Here is a 23,247-nt window from a genome sequence, read left to right as displayed (position 1 = left end):
AATATTTCAATATTATGCTCCATTTTACACTTATATGACATTTATTGCGGTGTAGATAATTATAGCTTCATCATTTCGACAGGCAATTATTTTCTATACATTCAAGTCCATGTAAATTTCCAAATGGCGCTAAAGTGACCTTTCCCGCCATATTTAGACGAGCCAATCAGAATTCGACGTCGACCAATCAACACGTATGACATGTCAATACAATTACAGATGTGGCGGGAGTTTTAGTTCACACTGAAGCCCGACACCTTCTATCTTTTGTCGCTGTTTTCGCGCATCTAGTGCTCCTTATCAAAGACTTCTATACCCTGGAAGCCCTTTTCTGTAAAGGATATAAAGCCCGATCTGTCGCTGTGGGGACGCATGATTCTTCGACATTTTGAGCAGGATACTCGGATAGAAATTTAAAACCCAGCAGCTGAATATTGTCACTATTGTCGAGTATTGATCGTACTCTGATACTTTCGCCGACCGACTATGTCAGCTCTACAGACCACAATCAGGTTTCAGCGCCGCAAAACGCGGTCTCAATCGAAAAAGACGTCGGATCTTGAAACTTCGGATAATCCCATGGATAAAGTGTCGAACAGCGTTGATGGTGATCATAGGAGTAAGAATAGGAAACGACGTCAGCGGAAAGGTAACGCACGAATCCATGCATTGACCCCGAACAGAACAAAAAAGCCGCTCATCGTATTCTCTACGCTAGGTGATCAAAATCAAATGGCTTCTATTCCAATCGCCTATTGTACCATCGACCATTACGACATCAGATTCTTTGTTTCAAAATTCCGATTTTCAAAAAACAAAGTTTTGGCTTGGTCATCTCCGTAGTTTAGTACAGAAACTGGGTGGAAGGGTGACGGTGCGAGTTAGATCGCGCCTTGAGACATCGGAGGGGTCTCGCTTCTGCCTTCATCAAAGTTCATGGTTTGAGATATATGAAGCCCTGTACAGCTCCAATACAATGGGGATACATGTATCACCTCTGATCCTAATACTCTCACTTTATAAAGCAAAATATACACTGTCCTTGAAATATTGGCACACCATACTGTATTATTTTACACAAATTTTAATAAATTCATATTACCTGGTTTGCGCCCGCCATATCTACCATATAATTTAGAAAGTAAAGGACCAGACGTGCCTGTCAGTGACATAGCGCTCTGCAATCCGCGTTCTTGCGCGCGGTATTTAATTTTTGCAATGAATACTTACACATCATGTCTCACTTGCATGTCTTATTTCAGTTAGAGAAGAAAGCCCTGTGTCAAATACTCGGAGTCTAAGTTGCAGTCCAAGGAAAATCAAAAAGGAAAATATTCCTGTAGAGGATTGTCCATTGAGGGACTGTTCCGTTAGACTGTCTCCTATGAATAACAGGTCTCCTCTAAAAACACCTAGTAAAAGCATACCTGTTGACGATGACATCAGGAACACTCCAGTAAGGACAAAACTTATGTTTTCTACAACGCAAGAGACATTCCCTGTTAAAGTCTCATCCCCTTTGAAATCAGCAGTAGAAGTAAGGTCACCGTCACCGAGAAAGAAAGACACACTGCTCTCACCAGCAAGAAAACTTCAATCCATGTCACTGACAGATAAACAGACACCTCTAAAGTTACAGAGACAAGAAGGTAAGATTTTACCAGTTGCAGGAGTTTTCTCTCGGTAATCCAGTTCTGTTAATTTCACATCACTTGTAGTTAGTATCAGGTAATTTTCTTATGATGTGTCTTGGTTCAGTGACCATGGCAAAAACACAATTGTTTGTGGTTTGAGACCTTTCATTGCAAAGGGGGCAGCTTTTGGTGTGGCATTGGTCAAAGTCTCTTTTCTAAGTTGCCAATGAGAATCTTTGGCTTTTGAGAAGCATTTTTACTGAGCAGCCGTATAAGCAAATAAAGGTGGTAGTGTTCACAATGTATTTGTAAGACGTTAAAATGAAAATAAACTGTAAAGTTATCAGCTTAGTTGGGTTAGTCTCTTGGTGTGCATTAACCAATAACAATCATTCATATCTACTTTTGATTCGCATAAACCAATGAGAATCATTCGTATCTACTTTTGCATATGTCTACCATTGATGATCCAAGATGACCTATTAGGAAGTCAAGTTACATCAGTTTAGTCTGAACGGAACAAAGCAATTTACTTCAAAACCATTTATCAATAGACAGATTCCTGAAAAGTAAATGCATAATTTTTCTCCAGGTGAGTGTTATGTGAAGATTAAGAAGGCTCTACACACATCTGTCCCGGAAACTCTGCTTTGTAGAGAGAAGGAAACTAAGATATTGACGGATTTCCTGCGTGATCATGTTGGAAAACAGAAACCTGGAAGTCTGTATGTATCCGGAGCTCCAGGTACCGGCAAGACTGCTTCTATTATGCAGATTATAGCAAACAATAAGGTATGTTTTCTGGATTGTTTTTAATTTAATTTTAATTTATTTATTTGTTTTTTTGTGTTTTGTCCACTTCCAAAATCATTTCTCAGTCATATCTGTCAGATTTTGTCATAAGTATGTGAGTGCTAATTTCAGGTTTGTTTTGAAAAGTCTGACATTCAAGATAAAACCAACACCATACCACTCAACTTCCACAAACATATGGACTATTGAAAGGGACTTTAATCCTCTTTCTACCAGGCTCCATTGACAAACCATAGAAATAAATACAACTTGGGAGAAATAGGATTAATCATGTATACAGGCATGAATACAGTTCTGATGTCATTTAGTTGTGTGCATTTTGCATCTGAAAACTGAGTGAAACAAGCGTTATGATGGCTGCTGACAGTCTAAATTGTTTTCATTGAGCAGAATAAAACCAATTACATCTCGTATCAAGCTGAAATAATCATAAATAAATGAAAAGGTAGCAAATTGCATCTGTCAAATGTTTTTCATTTCTTAACAGGACACATGTCTGTCGTTATGACTTGACTGACTTTTTCTTGATTAATTTCCAGAGTGAAATGGATTCAATAAAAGTCATCTTTATAAACTGTATGTCAGTGAGGAACAGCCATGCTATTTACAGTAAACTCATCAATCAGTTGAACGACAAATCCTCAGAGAAAGTCCACAGCAAAGATTCTGTCAAGTTCCTGCAGAAGAAATTCACATCTTCAGGACCCCAAGTGTGAGTATTAGAAGATCTTAGCTGGCAGCAAGATAACATTTAGTTCTGTTTCCAAATTGTTCTTATTCCAATAATTTGATCGTGTCTTTATATGCATATTGTTTACTTGCATATCACCTTCTTGTAGTTGAGTGATGGTGATGTTCATATGAAGACAAAACCAGACTTGGTACCAGCCACACATAACTCAGGTCAACTACATTACACTATGTGCCAGCTTTCACAGACATAGGGCCTCCATCTGATTTTTGTACAGAAACATGTCAACAGGTTCTGACAAGTTTGGAAAAACTGTCAAGTCATCTTTTATTAATTTTTCTCACCTTTTTTTTGAAAATCAGGCTATTAATTTTGGATGAGATTGATCAGCTTGATAGCAAGAACCAAGATGTACTCTATACAATGTTTGAATGGCCCTCATTACCAAAGTCAAGACTAGTGCTTATAGGTGAGTGTAAAAGGTTTTAACATTTTTATCTCTATAGGATTACAGCTAACAAATTACAAAACTGAATTTAGTAGAAAATATTGTATGAACTTAAAACTCAAATCATGTTCCTCAAATCATGTTTAAATATACCCACTCATGGTCAAAATAGGAAACATTTAATTTTGAAATATCAAGATTACATTGCCTTCTGCTGGTAGTTCATAACTTTATTTCATTGTATTTTTGATACATTATGGGCACAAAGAGACTTTTAGCAAATTTTCACAAATTACAATCAATTATAGGTCATTGTTCAAGAGATATTACATTTTACTGTGATTATAGGATGAGGTCACAGAAAACTAATTATTTTCTGTTTGTTACTATCTTTAAGTTATACAGAGCCTATCATAAAGAATTTTGATCATTGTTCCCCATAGGTATTGCCAACGCTCTGGATCTCACTGACAGAATACTTCCAAGGTTACAAGCCAGGCCAAAGTGCAAACCAAAACTTCTGAACTTTCCTCCTTACACCAAAGACCAACTGGTAACAATCCTTCAAGACAGACTGGAAAAGGTCAGTGTCCAAGTAACCTTCATTTTCAGGGTGTGAAACCCCAACGGCAGTCCAGTAACCTCATTAACAATAACTGCAGATTCTTAGTTTCGAATTGTTACAGTGTTTGTCTATAATATAACCTGATATAATTTAAGTAGCACAACTATTTGAAACTAAACAGGTTTCATATAAAATTTGTTTAGTTTACCCTTGAACAAATTTGTTGAGCATATGACATCTCCAAAATATGACAAGTTCTTGTAATTCAGACCAGTGATAGACATGTGATAGACACATGATGGACATGTGATGGACACATGATGGACAGTGATGGACATTGAAGAGATGACTCGTCAAACCCAATGAACTTTAACAAAACAGTTTGATCTGCAAGTACATCAGCGGTTGAACATACTTTCAGTTAAAACTCTGCATGGTAGCAGTAGCCACAGGGTTCTTTAAATTTGCAATGTGTAGACTTTGTTCGCTATGATATTGAAAGACTGATATTGTTGATCTATATCTCAACCCATATTATATCTTTCATCATCCATGTCTTGCAGACAAAGAGTAACGGTGTAGCTGTAGTTGACCCAGCAGCCGTCCAGTTTTGTGCCAGAAAAGTAGCAGCTGTATCTGGCGATGTAAGAAAAGCACTTGATGTCTGCAGGTGAGAGATACTATCACTAGCTTCTCACATTGTACAACATATCACTGATGATACCCACTTATTCACTTTTCCACCCCAGTTCAATTGTAAACATCATGTTAAGTTTGTAAAAACAAATAAAATATTCCATTTTCTGTACGACATTGTAACTGACTTAAGCATTTTAAGACCAGACACTGACAGTTTTCACCAACTTTGTCTCACCAAGACATATCTCACACGTTGATATTGCCAACTTTACATGACAGTGGTGCATTTCTAAGTAATTTCCTCGGTATCTATACATTCATGCCAATTTTAACAACTTGGCCTGACTTATGTTTAAATCAAAATATCAAAAAGTTTGACAAAATAAATAAAGCTGTATCACTCTTCAATACTCAACAAATGGTAATGTAATTACAAGAATTCTTTCCCCTGTATCTGTGGTAACCATTCACTGGTTTTCACTTGGATGGAGACTTAAAACCAAATACACCCCCATCAGTACAGTACTAACGTATGAATAAATGACCTCTCTTTCCATATATGGATATATGCAAAGCTGCTGTGATTGAGTTACGTAAATGTAAACTTATCATTCATTGACATTTTCAAACTCTCTAAACGTACAATGAATATTATTGATGCTAATTTTTTCAGGAGAGCGGTAGAAATTGTTGAATCTGATGTAAGAAGTCAAATGGTATTACAGCCATCATCAGAACGTAAGCTGATTTTTCATAGTTTATTCACTCACATTTATTTTCTAAAAAGTACAAATTAGTTGTTCTAAAATTTCATTGATATTAAAAGAAACATTCTTTGAAGAGATTTTTGACACACTTATGTCCCGACAGCAACATCGAGTTGTGATCAATATTAACCCTTTGAGTGCCAAAGTCAATTTTTGTCACCCTTACAAAATATACCCAAGTTAAATTTTTCAGATTTTTACCAAAATCTTGATAAAAAACTGTAGCCAATGAAATCTGATGTCCATTTTGTTCAAGATTATCAAAAAAAGACAGAAAAATTCATAAAAAATGATAAAAAATTGAACTAAAATTTTGGTGGGAAAAATTACGGCACTGAAAAGGTTAATTTCAGATGCTTTGCATTGTGTTACAACCAACAGAGTGAGATTTTGCAGCCCAGTCAGCAAGGTGAAAAGCCATGAACAGAACTATGGCAGACAAAAATTTATGGAGGACAAACAATGATAGTACATGTTTTCATCATACATATTAATCACTGTTAAATAACCCTCCACCACCATGGTTTGACCCAAATCCATAGTTATCAATGGTGATCGTGGACCTCTTTATAGGAAAAAGGGATGAACAGGTTATGAAAAGCTGTGAAACTGGAAATCAATGAATATGGCAACAATATTATTTTCATCTACATTTACAGCATCATTGCCTCCAAGTCCACGAAAGTCAACACCAAAGACACCAGTGCCAAAGAAAGTCAGTCTGTTACACATTTCAAATGTGATCTCTGAAGTCTATGGATCCAGGATGGTTTCATCCAACAATAATCAGCAGCAAACTTTTCCAGTCCAACAAAAATTACTAATTTGTACTTTACTCTTGATGTTGAAACACAGTAAAGCAAAGGAAATCACTCTTGGAAAGGTAAGTACCTGTTGTTTTTGTTTGTTGGCTATTTCTTATCTCAAACAAATAGATCATTCTGTGATCGGCTTTCTGTTCATATTGTTGACTGGTCACTCTAAAAAGGATGTCTGAATATTCGGTCCAACAAAAAAAATTGTGCTTTTGCGATAACCCGACCTACCTTAATTTTTACCTGCTGACCCCAAACTTTTTAGAGCTACGTAAACACGGAAGTACAAAAAAAAGAAAGAAAAAAACCTGTAAAATCATGTGTTCATTACTTGGCATTTGAGTTTTGCTTGAACGAGGATGTCTTGTTTTTTTCCCTTTTATATGTATGATACATTTTTCTGGAAATGTTGTGGCCAGTGTTTGACCCCCCTGAACCCCTGAAAAATGCATATTTAAAAATAAAAATATTTTGGAAAAAAAAATTCCTGCTGACCCACCTACCCATGTTATTGGAACAGTACAATTTATTTTTTTTGGCCTTAGTGGACAACCTTTGATTTCAAACTAAAGAGGCATTTGCTTAGAATTAGGGACTATAAGTAAAATTGTTGGTATGAACGGACTCCACAGTGCTGCTTAAAAGTAAAACAACATTTCTTCGTGTTCGCTAATCTTCAGTCTTGCCCCCAAAATTACTATTTTGTGTCACACTAGTAAATCAACAGCATCAAATTAGTATATTGTGAACAACATTCCAGATAAACTTCATAACGGTTCTTGAAAAATCAATATTGACCAACTGATTGATAGGCCACCTCGAATGAAAATTTGAAATCATGTACAAAATACAAGTAAACAGCTTGTGATATGCATTCTTATTGTTTTTAAAATATAATTCTTTATAAACTCTATTCCTCAGCTCCATGATGTGTATTGTAGAATCTGTCAATCAAGACAGGTTGGGGCAGTTGACCAATCAGAGTTCCTGTCTCTTTGTGGATTGATTGAAACACGAGGTATCATTGGTGTAAAGAAATCAAAGGAAACAAGACAGACAAAGGTATGTCCTCCAGCTTCGGAAAATGCTCTTTTACTTCAAAAGTCCTTGAAAATTTGAAAGTTCTTGAAAGAGAACAATAGAATCTACTTGATGCTGAACAACTATAATTTTAGTCATGCTGACTACATGCTAAATGAATTGGTGAGAAACATTGCAGAGTTCCGTCTTTTCAATTGTTTAGTCTGCTTTTGGCCAGAGAGGGCGCTGCATTCAATTTTTACAGCACCAATACAGATAGATTTATGCTGAAATTTGTTGTAAATAACTTTCATATTGAGTTTTAAGTGTATTCGCCAGGCAAAAAACTGAACCAAAACTAAATATATATATATATATATATATATATATATATATATATATATATATATATATATATATATATATATATATATAATATATATATATATATATATATATATATATATGTGGTTCAGTTTCCACCAACTTTCAACATCTTTATATCCATCTGCCATTAATTTTCATTCATCTATTTTTTAAATCTTATCATTATTATCAGATATCCCTTAAACTAAACGAGAAAGAAGTTGAGTTTGCACTTCAGGATAAAGTGTTGATGTCTTCCATTTTGCAAGAGGGACTTCCAGAAAGAAGGTGAAGACCACTGTGCAGTAAATATCTCTCAACAAAAATGGAATCTGTGTTGCGATTTTGCTCAGAAGATAGCTTGAACCAGATCAAGTGTGTACACAAGTCACAGTTGCTTCGATTTAAAATTTACAGAGATGGTTCATGGTATCAAGACGTTTAGCCAGTGACTTATGTGTGGGTCTTGTATCAGGAAATTATTTGTTAATTGAGGTAACACAGTATTGAGATTAGATCAAGCAGTGCATACATCACCCATGATTTCTGAAAACAAATTCTTTAAATGATAAAATTCCATTATTATTGATCAATATTCTCATCAATTTAATGTTGTTTTGTTGACATGTTGGCCATGCTGTTGGCATTGATTTTTATTCACAAGACACTGTAGGAAATACATTTGACATTCAACCCTTCTTTTTAATTGCATCAGTCTTTCATAGTGCATAATGTTCTCAGCATTTTTTTCCTTCTGTTGTCGTTCATTTTTTTACACTTGGCAATATCTTTCACCATTTCACATTTGAAATTGTAAGTTTTTTTTCATTTTTTTGTGGCTTTGATATTATTTAGGCTTGGGTACATATATTATGTGGTAGGGTTTTATTGAAGCCAAAAAATGTAAATATTTCACAATGTTGTAAACTTATATTAATGAAATTTGTTCTGGAAAAAACTGACCAAGTATAAATGTATTTGTGACATATGGAAGAATTCAATTTTATTGTCCACAGATATTGATAAAATTACCAATTCTGTAACAAAAAATGTCTGATAAATGAAAAAAATCTTTTATGTTGTGTAAATTGTAAAAATTATAGGGATTTAGGGTTTTGTAATCTGTTTTATAAGGAATGACTCATATTTCAATTCTGTGAACCTTTAATAATGTTGTCACTGTAGTAAATGAAATATTGAAATATCCATGGTGTTTTTGTTATTTTTTTTTAAGTAGTTAACATTGCGACGTTTTATACAAATTGCCATTTCATTCACTCAAGAGATTTCAAGGTGAGTTCACAAAGCAGCAAACCAGAAAACTATTGTAAACGTTTGAGTGTCCAAAGAACTGAGGCACATTCAGTTTCAGATTTTACTCAGAAGTCTTGCACAAGGAAAACTCCATTATGTCATGTGCCATTAGATGGGGCAGTCGTCTGCGGCCGATCTGAACAATAGTAGAAATATTTCTATCCTACTTTCTGAAGAACTGAATGCTCTGGTTTCCAATAAGGACTCAAAACGGACGAAAACGATAATCAAAGGTGCATTGAATGTGTTGCAGAAGTATTGCGATCCTGTTGGGAAACTTTCTTGCCAAACCACTCCAACATATAAGACAATTTAAGGGACCGTCTCAGATTGTCGCAGAAGTTCAAAAAGCGAAATTTATTCGTTTATGGGGGGAGGGGGTTTGACCTCCATTCAATTAGTGAACTTCACTTTCGCACTTTTATTTTGTGATCACAAGTTTTCGTGTGTTTATTTTAAATTAAAGAAAAACTGCACACTCGTGCCAACAAATTTGTAACTGTTTCCATCTCGTTTGTGCCCAAACACAATTTACCGATAGGAACATTGTATCCTAAACATTTCATTCATCAAATTATACAAAGACAAAAAGTATCATTTTTTAAAAATGTGCTATTTATAAGCGTCTGCTCTAACCACTAGATGTCTTTATTCTCACTTGTTATGCACCTGGTCATAGTCGTTTTAATATGATTGAACATGCCTGGGCCCCCTTGTCAAAGTTTTTCGCTTATTTACCGCCCCTACCAAGTACAAATTGCGTGTTCACAAAGACAAAGAACAGCACAAGAGATGCAAAAAGGGAAAGTAAAATAAAATGAAACTTTTATGCGGTAAAATGCCCTGTTAGTACTCAAATCTGATCGTTTACTTTAATGTAATGTGGCAAGGGAAATACGTCTTTAGTAGCTATAGCAAAATGCAACATTGTACTCTCAGGCAGACATGAACATTTCGCACTTTTGAAGTTTCGTTTAGGGGAGGGGGAGGGGGGTTGAATCTAAACGAAGAAATTTCGTTTCTTGAACTTCTGCGACAATCTGAGACGGTCCCTAAGACAATTTTTGTGCATGGTATGTTCTTATGCATGATTGCAGATGAGGTGTGTTATAAAACACATTAACTGGCCATGAGGGCAACCGCATACGTCTTTAACCCCTCAGGCCTGTGAGTTACCCCCTAAAACAGACTGTTGGGCCTTCGACCTCTGGAAACAGTCCATTTTTGGGGTGACTCACAGTCCCTCGGGGTACAGACGTATGGTGTTGCCCTCATGGCCAGTCAATATGTGTATAATATAACCCCACATCCTGGTGTTCAGGAGATAAATAAGCAGACTGTTAATTTCTTCAATGCGCTTTCTTCAGATGTATTTTTTACATTATAGCAACCGTTATGGTTAGCTATGCTAGTACAGGATATTCAACCAAATTGGTGGATTCGTAACAACAAAAGTATCACCTTGTATTAAGTTAATGACGGAATCGGTCCTGCCTGGACTATATGGGTGTCCCCATCTATCTTAGGGGACATTTGAATTCACCAGAGCGCCACCAACGGGCGTGATATTTCTGAGGTGAACAAAGAGATCAAGTTCCAAAGCTATCTATTTCCCACAAACTACGATGTGTCACAGCTGCTATGAATTAACAATAATAGGAAATTTGAATTTATAACGACAAGCTCTTGCTTAAAATACTGCCGACGAGATTCCCCTACTGATAAAAATGCAGCATCACCATGGGTACGGAGCTTTCTGGAATTAACAAACTTCTCATCAGTGACAGGTGGTAAAAGAACGAATTTATATCAAAAGACATTTTATTATATGAATACATTTTAAAAATTGCCATCATAACCGTTCACAGACAGAACAGCTAACCAGCTGGGTTTGTCAGCCGACGATTACCAACGCTGGCTTCATGAAGAAAGTGTATGTTTGGAGAGAGTTGCATCGTATGAAGAAAGTACGTTTAGAGAGAGTCAAATAATGATAGCGTACTCGTGGTATCTCATAGGACATCTACATTACGTTTGAAACAACAACAACACAATAGTTGAAATTTATTTGTCAACAACAACATGACTAATTATAAACATAAACAACAATACGAATGACCACAACTAGATATCTGGGTTCCCTGTGGTAATAATGAGAATAAAATTCCCGCCTATCCGTTCCCTTTTTCTGCTAAACGGGAAAAAAGTCCGCCCCGTCCGCCAGGAAATCTCTTCGGAACAGCCTTTGGCACGAACGGTTTTATTGGCTCTCCTGATGAAACGAAGCTGCACTTTTTCAACAAGTAAGCTTACAGAGGACTTTTTTGAGGCAAAAATAGTCGATTAACCAACGTTGCTAGGGTGGATGTGGTACATTCACGTTAAAAACGGATTTTTGGCGTTATTTGTATGCAAAATAAATTCAAACTATGTGACCAGGCATGTAAAGAGGTGCTGTTGCTAGCCATGCACAGTCCTGTGACGTCATTGAAATGCAAATGATACATAGACCCAAATTTCGGCAAAAACATTTGAAATCTTAGAGGTTTGTGTACAAGATGGAGCTTCATGTTCACGACTTTGGATTTGACAAGCTGAAGCCCTGGTGAACCATTTTTTAAAATTTGAAAAGTACATATCAGCCAGGATGCGAAAAGCAAAGCCCATTGGTCTCTGAAAGCAATAATACGGGAATCCTCATATTAAGTACACACGTTTCGGAATTTGAAAAGAAAATAGTCAGCTGGCATTGCCGTCATTGGAACGGGGCGCCGCCACTTCAAATCTAGAACCAGGAGTGACGCCATAATAGAAACTATTGACACACAGTGTTCTAGTACAGTAACTCTGCTTTGACGTATACCTTCATATTTAAGAATATTTCGAAATTATTATTCACAGAAGTCTACCACTTTGACTTAAAATTTTGGCAATCGTAAATTTGAGGGATTCCACCGCGCTACAATCCTTTTCAAAGAACGTTCAGTAACTTTCCTGGCGCCCATTTGTAAGTATTGCATTAATTGCAATCTGCTGATTGCCTCTGGTTGAAGATAATGACTTCACATCGTGTCGTATCCAATCGACAAAAGTTGATATATCCCATCTTTCTATTCATAAGTGGCTTTGTCGTCGGTGTCCTAATGCTGAATATGGTAAGTTTGATTTTCAAATGCTCCACACATTTAATACTTTCATTTCGCCCGCTTGTTCAGCATATTTGTGCCGGGCAGCACTTTTACATTGCCGGTGCTCAAGTCTTCTGTACATGTCACTACAGGCTCTTAGTCTGTAGCTGTCAACTTTTGCCTTAGAAAAGTGATTTTTCCGGTCCGATGATAACGCCAAACTCCGAAAAATATCTGCCGTAGGTTGTTATCTGACAGGAAAATTCAGAAAAGAGTGTAAATCCGCATATCCTGATAGCGAGGAAAGAAGAATTGTATTGTATAAAAGATGGTCGAACCTAACCACAGCAACAAGTATGAAATATTGCCATCACAGCCATGGGACATTTGAATGCAAATGTCTAATAAGACTACAAACCTCGACAAGCAACCAACAATACTGCCCCCTGGTTTTTTATACTAAATGAAAACGTACATTCTTGCATAGATAAACAGTCAATAAAAAACTCCATCATGCAACTGCTCATTACACTGTTTCGCCTTCAAGCGATCATTTAGAAAAATATATAAAACATAAATTTCATGAATATTTCAAAGAATTTGTATTACCAGATAGAATTTGTCTCAGGCCCACCATATTTAGAAAATGTGGACCAGAGTTTGTTAATTGCCTACCTGTGGTACCGCTGCCGCATCTGCGTTGTATAGAATACGCTATAGACAGCGGCTTGTATCTTCCTTGAAATCATTTTTAGCCGATATCATGAGCTTGTAGATAAAAATGGTATATCTGTTGGTGAAATGATATTTGATTGCATTGGAGCATTGGTCTTCAAAGAGCGATCAAGTTACGCAGATTTAGATATGTCGAGTGCCACGTAGAGAGCAGGTTGTGCTCAAACACCTTTCATCACTTCATAGTTTGTAACCAGAAATCGATTTATCTTTCTTGCTTTCTTTCGGGGGAAAAACACCTCCATTAAGTTCGCAATTTTCATTTTTGGTGCAAAGTCATTTTTTACAGATACAATTCAGATAGTTTGACGATTTTATTAATTTCAGACATAAATTTTGTCAGCTGTATTTTTTTTATTCCCACAAGTCTTAATCTGTGTTTGAATTTTGTATACTTCTAATTGGTTCAATAGTTAATGTTTTTCTTTTTTACTTCAATTATACTTTTCTTCTGAAATGCGGCTGTAATATTGGGGTCACCTGCGAGTTCATGAGTGAACGAATGAAATGAATTAAACTTTCAGGGAAACAGCCGTTGGAACTGCGCCTGTGCGAGTTTCTTGTATGCAAACAATGTATTTCGTGCACGACATCAAGATGCACCTCATCATCATAGCTGCAGCATTTAAATAACATGATGTAGATTATGACAGACATGTTTTAACTTTCATCAATCACCATCTTACCTTGGATACAGTGTTTACATTGGTCGTCTGGATCTCATGCGACCTCCCAGCGCAGTACTGACGACTGTATCTCTTTAATATAATTGTGGGACGTCATGATAGTGTGGCTGAAATATCGATGTCTTACCAAAGGATGATGGTTCCATTCGTGGCATGATCGAACTGTTGTATCCATAGTATTGCATAGAGCGCCAGGCGTGTCGTATCTTTGGATTACGGGTATAATACACTATAAGACCCGTATAGATGGGATCTCCGTTTGTCGTCCGTGAAAGAATTTTAAACAAATAAATGAATAAGTTAGTGATTTTGAATTGTTGGTTGTCCAGGAAGATACATTATTCGTAGACTTAATTTACTTTATCATGTAATTTTAACTGTAGATAATACTATTATTTCAACCTAGATGTGGAATGTTTATGATTATGTGTACCAGTTGTGATCGCATTATCCTTAGTGAGACTACAGCTGTGTAACTCGAACACAAATGGTGTTGCTTTGATATTTTTTGTCATCAAGGAAACGCTGCTAGGCCGCACGTATCAGAAGAGTCGCCAACGAAAACTGGACAGCGTTGTGTATGATCCGTCAACATCTGAAACAACTTCATATATAGCCAAGGCAACGCCGAGGAACTATGAAGATGTGGACAGCAAACACGGTCTGTGTATCAAAGACTGGCATGGTTTGTTTTTCCCATACAACAGATACAATCGTTTTGCCATGGAATGGGTTGGCATCATCGACGAGCTAGAATGGGCGATAGAAAACAGAAAGACAGAATCAGACGTAGACAGTTTTGCAAACGACGATTCTTCGATTCTTATTGGCACAGGTTCACTTGGAATGACATCACCCGAAAGAACAAGGTTGGTATAGCACGGCATTTGATATAACATGCTTATATCATAATGATTTGATTATTGACTTCCATGCAAAACACCAAAAGAAACAAATAAGCAATTAACAGGCTTGGCATATTGACGGGGGCCTTTCAATAGACACAACTGTACTTCTGATTACGAGGAAAAAATTACTCCTTGAAAGTTTTTGATTCATGAAAATGAGCGACATTTCAACCCATGCAAGTGATATTGTACAACACTCAACTCCGCCACGACAACAAAAGCCAAATACCTTGACGTCATTGCAAACACAGGGGTGGCATCACGAACATCTCCTCAATTGTCATTTTCGTCCTCAGCATTGAGCAACGAAAAGAAAGAAGAATGTTAGACATAGTTCATTTCAATATTTGATGCTCAGCTGACTGATAGCTGTTAGAAGCATGACATTTTGCATTAACCCCTTGCGTGCGTGCTGTAATTTTTCCCTTAAAAATTTTAGTGCAACATTTTACCTTTTATGGATGTTTCTTTAATTATTTTGATACTTTTGGATCAAGTCTGTATAACTTTTCATTGGCTATGGTTTTTGATCAAAAAGCTGGGAAAATACGAAAAATTGTCTGCCTTATATTTTTAACTGCGACAAAATAGACTTTGGCGCTTATAAGGGTTAAGACAACTCAATGACGTTTTACTTCTCAGGGTAATACTTCAAAGACGTACGTACTACGTGGGAGATACCATCCATGTCACTCTGGAAACATTCGATGGAAATGGTCGGCGCCGAATGCGAGGAGGGGACTTCTTCGAGGCAGTAATGATGACCACTCAGCCGTTCAGAGGTACAACAGGGAAAGTTGTCGACTACCTGAATGGAACTTATAGCATATACTTCTACGCTGGGTGGAGCGGGGACGCAACCATAAGGATCGGACTGTCGTTCACCAGAGAGACTATCAACTTCTTGAACACTGTTGTACGGCCGCAAGAACAACGGGTCCTATGGAATGTGGATTTCAGGAAAGATGGTGAAATATACAACACAACTTGCGGTTTGAAGAATGAAGGGATTTGGTCAAATGTGTGCGAATATAGCATAGAGGCAGCCATTGGTAAGACTGTGTATCTTTGTGATAAACATGAAAACATCGGTTGTGCTGGCATCGAAACGGTGAGAACTACTATAAGGCTTCTGGATGAAATGGCGGAAAGGTTTAACTTAGTGGCGAACAATTCCGCGTTTTTTGAAAGGTGAGACAAAATTTATGGGTTTTTTTTAGAAAGAAGTAGTGAGGTAGTGCACGAGTGCACGCTGTTTACTTTATGTCATTTTTTTCACGATACTTCTTAGTGTTTCTATCAGTTTTTTGGATCTGTACAACTCTTTTATGAAATTTGTAGGACCCCATGGCAGATATACGGCCCTTTGGGGAAACTTTCACTCAGTTGGTATCTGTAAATGGGTTATCCTTTAATGTGAATAAATATATGAATAAATAAATAAGTATAGATGTACACTTTTAGGACCAGGTTTGGGTTTGCTGGCATTATTGCTCATAAGAAAGAGAACTGCTAGTTTAGCCAGACTGGTGCATCTTTCTGTTCGATCGATTTGCATAGTTGCCTTATGGCATGCCAATATAGATATTATTTGACCTGTGGATGAGTGCAGGGCTATCACAAAGATACCTGCCGGGCAATATCTTACAGAGTGTTGAAAATTTTGACATGGAAAATTTTACTTTTCCTCAAAATGTCTCCGGAAAAGAAAGGGGCACAATGACAATGATCTGTAGATCTTCGGATACCTAAGTACCAAAAAACGACCAGATTAGATCCTCGTGATGATTAAACCCGTCCAATTGCCAGGTATCTAGATTATTAAAAACAAAACGTATATACATTTATTTTCTTCAAGTACATCTGCATTGTAACATAAACACGATTGGAACTAATTTGGGATAAATGGATGGTGAAGTAATGTCGATTTAATCTGCAAATGTAACCTCATCTGTTTTTCTTCCTAAGTTACACATTTGTTTTTTATGAGTAATTTATAATATCGCAACATTCAGCTATAGGGCACCTGACACTTTAGAGAAATTTGAAAAATATCAAGATCCAATTATCCCAAATTTAATAGTTCCAATCGTGTTCATATTGCAAAGTTATTCAATGTTAAAGCCCTAGTAGCATCGTGCTCAGACACGTTTTATTTTGGCAGGAGGGAATTTAATTTTTCGCTCACATCCTCTAAATGACGATGATGACATTCCTCAGAAAAAATGTGAACAGCGAAATGTTTGGCAGTTGTAGATTAGCCTTATTTAGATTACGTGTAACATGTTTTTTTTCTTTTTAGTCGAGGAGGTCAGGTGGGCGATCCCATAGGAGTCCTTATTAAAGGTAGGTATGCTGTTCAAAATTATGGACTGTCCCATGCGTGATACGTACATGTATGTAAAGTCCCTCATTCTCAGGTCTTGGTGCACGTGCACGTGCAAGTGTGGCAGTGGGTGTCTTGTCAGAAACTCCGAGGAACCTCGGTCTGTTAACACAGTAATTCAAAAAAGCACAACGTTCGCCAATCTAATTACTAGTAAGATCAGCTGTAAGAAAGGGCATGTCCCTCCCTGCGCCAACACGACTAACAAACAACGACAACAGTAAAGAACAAAGCAAAAAGGAAACGTCGCCATCTCTACATTAAGTGTAAAGACTCGGCCAATTTTTTGGTGTTTTTAATATGTAGTCTATAGCTTATAAGCGCTCGGGGACAGATATCCGAAATCTCAATTTTTCACTATTCTTTTCTTGTCTACTGCTTGTAGGGCTCATTTTGTTTTCACTATCTCAGTTTTCAGAAAATCAATCAATCCTCGTAGACTTAGCGGCCATTTTGAGTGTCAAATATTAGTAACTATTAGGTATTTTTTCTCTTATACCAAAGTTTTCACGGCGACCCTTGATTTTTATCTTGTTTTGGTGAGAGGATACTTGGAAGTTTCGTTGAGGAAGATTTGAGCAAAAGTTTTTGATTTCCTATTTTTAGGCGCGAACTACCTTAACATTAAAACTGTCTCACTCGTGACTATTAAATTCATGAAGCATTTACCAGTCTGATTATAATCCTACGTAGCGATGGGTCAGTCTTTTACGCTTTCGTATTACGGTCTTTTTTTTCTGCGGTGAGGGGAGGACCGCAGAAAAAAGACTGTATTAAAACGAATGAAAGCGTAGTAAAAAGACCGACCCATCACTATCGGATTTTAATCACATTGAGCATTTACATACCTTTTATAAAGAAATGTAAAATACATTTAGTCCAATAGCCCAATTTCCCATTCAAGAGTCTGTTGCCTGTGCTTTGTTATGAGTCTCAATGTTTCTTTCAATGTCACATCTAAACTATGAAGTTTTTCAGCATCTCATGCAGCTAAAGAAGCCTTAGTTTCCATTTCAAATGTATTTTTACTTATCACAAAACAAATTTATTATATTTATTTATCAAAAACATGAAAAACTACACCAAATTACTTGAGAGAAATTCCACTGTTTGTGCCTTATCGACAAATTGCAACTATTATAACCCCATCAAATCGTTCTCAACATCTCTTTACCTTCCAAATTCTTACTATAAGGTATTGCATTAGTGGCATTGTTTACTGTGATGTATTTGCATGCCACTAATCACTCGTCACGTGACGTCATAGATTAGTATTATGCCACTCGTGGAGCTGTGCACATAGACTTGCTCCAAGTTTGTGGGTATAAATATCGAAACAGAATAAATTAAAGGAATTAACTTCAGCAGACTGTCCGGCTATGTGGTAGGCTGGTGCTTAGATCGTGGAGTGAACGCCTTGCCCAACAGCACCAGCTCTGACGACACAAGCCAAGCGACTGGATGGCCAGTCTACTGTACCTAATCAGCCAGTAGAATGTAGAAATAACTTCTAATCATCAGAAAATAAACAAATCCATCAAGAGAAGCTCTGTGTAAATCTGCTCTTTTACATTTTTAGCATTTTACTAATATATTCAATGTAGAATATATTTCCATCGTACGTAGCTTTATTGAACATTACCTACACTATACTGGATCTTTTTCCGGGGTTTGAATATTTCTGTGATTGTTTTAATTCTTACAGAACCAGATGTGATAAACAGACGATTAAATTTACCAGAATGCGGTCCCGACTTACCAATTCCACTCCTTGATGGATACTGGTTAGGCAAGACATCGTACAGATCACTGGTATGCCGCGCTCGTCATTGGAGCCCTGGAAGTTTCAAACGTTGTCTGTCAGGGAGAACAATTACTCTGTTTGGAGACTCAACGCTCGGTCAAATTCACGACATCATAAAACGGCGTTTTGGGTACGCCGAAGTCGACCACTACTTCCCCGCCTTCAAAATCGGTCCAAACCCTGCCTCGTTTTGGGAACAGAGCTTTGCTGTGAACGTAATCAATGGGATAAGAGATGAACGTTGCAATTCAACCATATTTATCATGAATTTAAGCTTCCATTTTTCATCTTGGACAACCAGAGCCTACTTGGAACGGTTGTTGCACATCAAACATACCCTAAAACAATTACTGATTCGTTGTCCGGGAATTCCTATCTTAATCAAAGGGTCTCATCCAAGAGAAAATGACTACACCGAGCAATCCATCCACAGCTCTAACTGGATCTTCTTTGACATGAATAGAATGATGCGTAGAGTGATGGGTGGTCTAGGAATTATGTTCATTGATGTCTGGGATATGTGTGCATCTTACTATTCCAAAACTCTTGTCCACATGCCTGACGATGTCATTGAGCAAGAGGTACATTTGATGACATCATATATATGTCCTTCAACGACACTTTCCGAACATGAGATGAAATGAAAATACTACTGTTCTGCCGACTCGCAAATCTGTTTTTGAACCATTTTTAATATCATTTAGCAACCACACACAAAAGCATGTGCAGCTTTAGTTCAGAGAGACTTTCTATAGCCGGTAATGAAAGCTGTGAGACGACAGCAGGAGAGTTTCTCGCAACCGGTGATCTCCTCTTGACATTCTCATATCTGTCAATGCAAAAAAAACACACACACACACAAAACAAGAAAAAACAACAACAACAAAATGTGTATTCTCGTCATTGAATGGTGGAAAATGTATTATCTTAGTATGACACTCATGTTGAGATTGGAATACAAGTCTAACTCTTCATTGGCAAGAATGCAAATCACAAGAGCACCTCACCAATGTCGAGAAAGTGTCACGTTCCTACAGTGGTCGCTCTTATCATGCTTATAGTGATTTAGAATGTGTTGTTACCGACAAGAACGATGTTGTTAATTTCATATAAGTATAGAATATACCGACATAATTGTTAGACTAGGCGAACACACGATTTCGGACACTGTACAGTGTCAGTACCAGAAAGCTGATATCGATAGATTTCCAAATAGAGAAAAACTACAACATTGTCATTTCAATAGAATTTTTTGTAGAAGTCCAGTTATTGTACATAAGCCATCATAGTGATGACCTGGTAAATAAACATCTTCAGGGTATTCCATTTATATTTTCATTGTGTTGACAAACAAAAGTCTTTTTGACTGTGTTGGAAATTAGTAAGATATAAGTAATGAACGTCCGGATAGGTAACTAAAATTTCACCCGTCTGGTCAAAATGTTACCGCCATAGGGAGGCAGGCAGTAGAATATTTCGAACTCTGCGTTGAGGTCAGAGTCAAGTGTCCACGAATAATACTCACTCACGTTTTGGAAGTGGAATTGTATCGAATACATGTACTCGATATAGAGTGCGCCTCGGGGACAGATATTCGGATTCAAAAATTTGTACAAGTCTTTAAAATTTCTGATCTATCACTTGCTTCATTTTAAAGCCCTTGGAGTAAGAAAAAATTTCACCGCCTTAGTTTTTCGAAAATCGATAATGTTATTTTTCCCTTGCGGCCATTTTGAATTTGAAATATCGGTCAATGTTAGGTACTTTTTTCTTCTTGTATAATACTTGCACGGTGACGAAAAAACTTTATTCTTGTTTTGGTAAGAGAATGGTTAAAATTTTCATTATTTAGGAAAAATTGCGCAAAACTTTGTCTTTCACTTTCGAAGCGCATACTACCTTGATTTACATCGATTTATCGGTTGCCTTTATCGTATCTGTTCGTAGGGCAATACAACTTCCGAAGTAATCTATTGGTATTTATTATAATGAGTCCCTCAAAAATTTTAAATTTAGTTAAAATACTTTAGACTAGTATATTTCCATGTAAATGTAAGGTAGCTCATGTTAAACTTCTCCAAATCTGCTGTTTGGCTGCACGTACCTTGCCAATCTGTTGACAGAGTGTAGCTCCCACAGTGTCTTTGCTGACAATAAACTACTGCAGCTAAACTACTCGTTATTTTGCAAAGAAGATGCAGTCAAATGTAACTGTTTAAGATGTTACAAATTGCAATCTGGTACATTCTTGTCGCCATGTGAAAGTTGTTAATTAGATCCAACGCTTTACAAACCGAAAAAAAATCTCAAATATCGTTTACGTCAACAATTTTCGTCTCGTCGAAACTCTGCAGCTGTGTTCAGGTTTCGAAACTCATCTATAGCCGCCGCCTAGGTTACAGTTATTGTCCTCATAGCAACATATGATGTGATTACCACAGTCGCAGCTACCAGGTTGTAACGACCAAAATACCAGTTGCAGCCTGTGGTACCTACATTTGTAAATTTTATACGAGTTGGTATATAACATATTAAGCTTATCACTCCCCTACGGCACAGGGAATATGGCAAAAAGAGATAGCATTTTCACATGGTTTAATAATGGCACACTGTTGTAATCGCTCGAGTGGTCAAGTAACTGGTCACCGGAGAAGAGCTAGTGAATCAATAAATGAATCATCTTTATTAGTTTACATAGCAAATATTATACATTATGATAGAAGGTATACATTTATAGCGATATGAAGGGGGACACGGAAACAAAGTCCTTGTCCATAGGATAACTGGATTGCACTGGAGTGACTTTAAAATGGTTGCCAACAGTATATGTGTAAGTTTTGTATGCGTAAGGTCGTGGGCAGCAGTGTGGGTGACGATCGAGTGTCATCTTGTCTTGGACAGTGTTGAAAATGACGTATGAAATAAAATTAATGTAAGTGAACAAAAATGTTGAGCAACACTGATATACACGATCGACTTACTTTTCGAGATACATTGCGTTGAACTGTATCTTACTTGTTGATTATATGTTGTTCATACCTCGCAGCAAATATTTCAACTTTCAAAGAAGCAGAAAGTTGATTTAGAGTGAGTCATGCCGTTGTTATTTGTGCATATTTCCAAAACATCCCTTCACAATCAAGGGACTTTCAGGAAGATGTTATTCGAAGATGTACTTATCAAATGATAATTTTCTTAAAATAAACTCCTGTCCATGCAGTTACACTTTTCTCGGGGCTTTGTGAAGAAAGACACAAACTGTAAAGCCAGACCTACAAAAAAATCAAACATCGTCTATCGTGAACATGGATTCTGTTCATAATAAATAAATTCTTTGTGAAGGCTTCAAGATGTCATCCATAGCAGTAGGCATTTCCAATGGTAGCCCTGCGTACCGTGCTGTGTGTTCCCGGCGTTATACCGTGTGGTGGGAGGCCGTATAACGACGGGAACACACAGCATGGTCCGCAGGGCTACTCAAAGGGATGGTCAACCGATGAATTGACAGTCGTACTCCAAAGTCCATTGGCAATCTACTAAGACATACTCATAGTATTTAGCAAGGCAGTCCTCTATGAAGCCGCCAGCACTCACATACAATGGGTAGAAGAATTGTGTAAGATGGGTGTAAGACGGAGAGTCGTTGGCCTAAATATTTTATTTCCTTTCCAACAATGGCAAGATATATTTTCAGTTACTCTGTTTTGAACGTAATCTTTAAAATGATTTTTATCTCATCCATTGGTGATCACAGCTAACCAAAATACGAAACCATTCTTCGTTTTCATTAAAAAAGAAACTTGAATAATATTATTGCGTTTTCCTAAGAACTATCAACCGTTAGGCCAAAGTAATTAAATTCTTTGTTTTGCGTCCACTCTAAATGGGAAACGGTACGCGCCTAAGAGACTGGTCAGTTTCTTCGGCCGGGGGAGGGGGGGGGGGCGGTGGATTATTTTTTGCCGACGTCAAAAAGTGGCCGACCCCCTCTATTCCCAATTTCGAAAACAGGGTGACACCCCCCTCGCGCGACATAAATAAAGCAAAAGGTGGACATATATACGTATGTATATATATATATATATATATATATATATATATATATATATATATATATATATATATATATACATGTATATATATTATATTTTACATTTTACATATATTTATATTTTAAATAGTCATTCTATGTTTTAATGAAATTGTTGACATGTCAGTTGTAAGATAGGAATTTCAAAGTGTCAATCTTAAAGTTTGAATACAGTACATTTTGAATCAGCTGTATTTTGAATGAGCTGTGAATGTATTTCACACTTTCTATGCTTAACCAGATGTCCTGAACTGTTGTACAGAAATGGATGTCAATCATTAATATCAAAGAGGAAAAAGCAGTGAATCAAAAACTTTGATGGGTGTTAAGACTTGCTAACTCCTGAGGAGCCATAGAGAGCTTTTTTAGCCAAATCTGATTAGTACAGTGTCTGAGAGGACCTTTCTTGTAACATCGAAACCATAAAAGCACAGCTAA

At 36.9% G+C, this 23,247-nt stretch overlaps 2 protein-coding genes across 2 annotated transcripts; both read left to right on the top strand.

The window, feature by feature from the left end:
• Nucleotides 1–206: 206 nt before the first annotated feature.
• Nucleotides 207–8,962, top strand: LOC139143264 (cell division control protein 6 homolog). The gene is made up of 11 exons (XM_070713459.1): nt 207–649; nt 1,263–1,649; nt 2,227–2,426; nt 2,987–3,159; nt 3,501–3,607; nt 4,030–4,169; nt 4,715–4,821; nt 5,464–5,528; nt 6,217–6,440; nt 7,294–7,434; nt 7,952–8,962. Exons 1-11 carry the CDS (start codon nt 487–489, stop codon nt 8,048–8,050), a joined length of 1,806 nt encoding a protein of 601 aa, XP_070569560.1. The 5' UTR covers nt 207–486; the 3' UTR covers nt 8,051–8,962.
• Nucleotides 8,963–11,622: 2,660 nt separating this feature from the next.
• Nucleotides 11,623–20,435, top strand: LOC139143261 (NXPE family member 3-like). The gene is made up of 5 exons (XM_070713448.1): nt 11,623–12,227; nt 14,141–14,490; nt 15,172–15,720; nt 16,832–16,875; nt 18,621–20,435. Exons 1-5 carry the CDS (start codon nt 12,129–12,131, stop codon nt 19,361–19,363), a joined length of 1,785 nt encoding a protein of 594 aa, XP_070569549.1. The 5' UTR covers nt 11,623–12,128; the 3' UTR covers nt 19,364–20,435.
• The last annotated feature ends 2,812 nt before the right edge of the window (nt 20,436–23,247 follow it).

The sequence above is a fragment of the Ptychodera flava genome, chromosome 11 (assembly GCF_041260155.1).
Source record: "Ptychodera flava strain L36383 chromosome 11, AS_Pfla_20210202, whole genome shotgun sequence".
Taxonomy (NCBI): domain Eukaryota; kingdom Metazoa; phylum Hemichordata; class Enteropneusta; family Ptychoderidae; genus Ptychodera; species Ptychodera flava.
Note: the sequence above shows the minus strand (reverse complement) of the source record. Positions and strands in the feature narration are given on the sequence as shown.